The sequence below is a fragment of the Echinops telfairi genome, unplaced genomic scaffold (genome assembly GCF_000313985.2).
Source record: "Echinops telfairi isolate 266 unplaced genomic scaffold, ASM31398v2 ScPeMD7_3;HRSCAF=10, whole genome shotgun sequence".
Classification (NCBI taxonomy): Eukaryota; Metazoa; Chordata; class Mammalia; order Afrosoricida; family Tenrecidae; genus Echinops; species Echinops telfairi.
Window position 1 is genome coordinate 4,467,418 of NW_022103899.1, and position 1,920 is coordinate 4,469,337.

Below are 1,920 nucleotides of genomic sequence, written 5' to 3' on the forward strand. Positions count from 1 at the left end.
GTTATGAAGACCAGGAGAACAAAATATTTTCAAGAGAGAAGAGTTCTCTGTTTCTCAGCTTAAAATCATTGACAGATACCTTCTGGCTTTTTCGGAGGTGCCTCTGGTACCCTCTTTTCCGGGATAACCTCTTTGGGAGCTTCAGGAACTTAAAAAAAGTGGTAAATTTACATTTAGAATTTGGGAAGGCATGAGCGCAAAATGTTCTCAGGGAAGCGGAGTTAGATCTTCCTGTATCTGAGCTAGCAGGAGATACCTTTAGTGGGTGGGGCTTCCGGCTTTTTAGATGGCTGCACTGGTCCTTTCCTTTCAGGAAGAATTTCGGGGGGCACTTCAGGCGCTTAAAGATATTAGTCGTTTTACACTTAAATTAGTCAAGGACAAGGGCTCACATTGTTTCCAAGAGCAGGACAAGATTTCTCCAGCAGAATAAGGACAGGGTGATTGAGTACCTGTAGTTTGGGGTTCTTCTGATTTTTGGGGTGGTGCCTTGGGAATCTTTTCTTCCAGAACAATTTCTTGAGGCTCTTCAGTGACTTAAAAGATATTAGTAGTTTTACATTTATGTTAGTGAAGAATAATGGACTAACTTTTTTATTTATAGAAAATATATGTTCTTCAGCAGAATGATGTCAGATTGATCAGTACTTGTGGGGGCCACCTTTGGACTTTTGAGTCATCCCTAAGAAATTTTATTTTCTGGGGCTTTATAAAAACACTTACTGTGAAATTTACAGGGCAAATCAGTTTTCTATTTGACAGATCATACACATTTTGGTTCATGCCTGTGGCAGTTACATAATCTGGTGTCAATTTGGTACTTGAGAGGATTAAGCGGGAAGGGGTGAAGTCTAGTCTGTCAATCAGATCATGGCCAATGAGACCTCTATGTGGGCATGGCCTTCTCCTGAGAATTCTGGGAACTCTTGTATTTCCTCCTTGTAGGAGGGAGACATTCTATCTCTCTGCTCACTACCCGAGAGATGCTCTACAGACAAGACACATGGTGCTAAGCTGATATAGCCCATGATCTGTGGAGCTGGAGAAGCCACATGGAGAGCCTTGCCAGCGCTGAGCTGCTTATAAACACCACTAGATCCACAAGACTTCCCACCCACTGGCCTGTGATCTTCCTGGACTTGGCATCATAGCATGTGTTTTCTGAGTCTGAAGAGGACTTTATAGATTGGTATTGGACATATGTGCTAATATCGGACTTATGGATTTGATCTGGACTGGGCTGGGATGTTTTCTTAATATTCAACTGCTCTTGTGTATAAAGCTCTGTCTTATACACATGTGAGTGGCTATGAATTTGTTTAGTCTACCCAGACTAACACAATGCCATTGATTGTAATCCCTGAGTTCTAACATCACATATCTCATTTCTCTTCCGTTTCCCTTTCCACACCTCCTTTCCTAACCCTTCCAGACTTCTGAACTCTTGTTCTTGGGAAAATGCTGCCTTTTCAATCTTCAGTGGTTGATTGTTATAAGAAGTAAACTCCTCCCTAGTCTTGTTGTTCCCTTTGTCCCCAAACCCAACTGAAGTCAAGTCATTCCAACTCAAAGGGAGTCCACAGGTCATCTTAGAATTTCAAAGGCTTTTGAAATGAAATCTTTACAAAAGCAGAGCAGACTGACTCCCCTAGCTACCACAGATTGGCTGGCGGGTGTGAACTGCTAATTTTTTTGTTTATCAGTCCCAAACTTAACCCACTACACCAGCAGGGCTCGAGGTTCAGCTTATGGGCCCTTCACAGTGGTGAACCCAGTGGCCAGCATAAAGGGTGATGTAGGGTAGTCTTTGTGGTTCCACCAGTCTCTCTCTGTCTGAACATTAGGCTTGCTCTTTTTTATGACTTTTCGTGTTGTTGCACAGTTTCCTCTTGCTCATAGCACCTTCCACAGTGAATTCTA

General features: G+C 42.6%; 1 protein-coding gene across 1 annotated transcript in view; it reads right to left on the reverse strand.

Moving 5' to 3' along the window:
- Window positions 1–1,920, reverse strand: part of TTN (titin) — a 315,644-nt gene that overhangs the window by 156,889 nt on the left and 156,835 nt on the right. The window contains exons 157-158 of the mRNA XM_045294579.1: window positions 453–536; window positions 257–331 (exon numbers count right to left, since the gene is read on the reverse strand). Coding sequence (XP_045150514.1) covers window positions 257–331; window positions 453–536 — 159 coding nt within the window. The remainder of the gene's footprint in view (window positions 1–256; window positions 332–452; window positions 537–1,920) is intronic.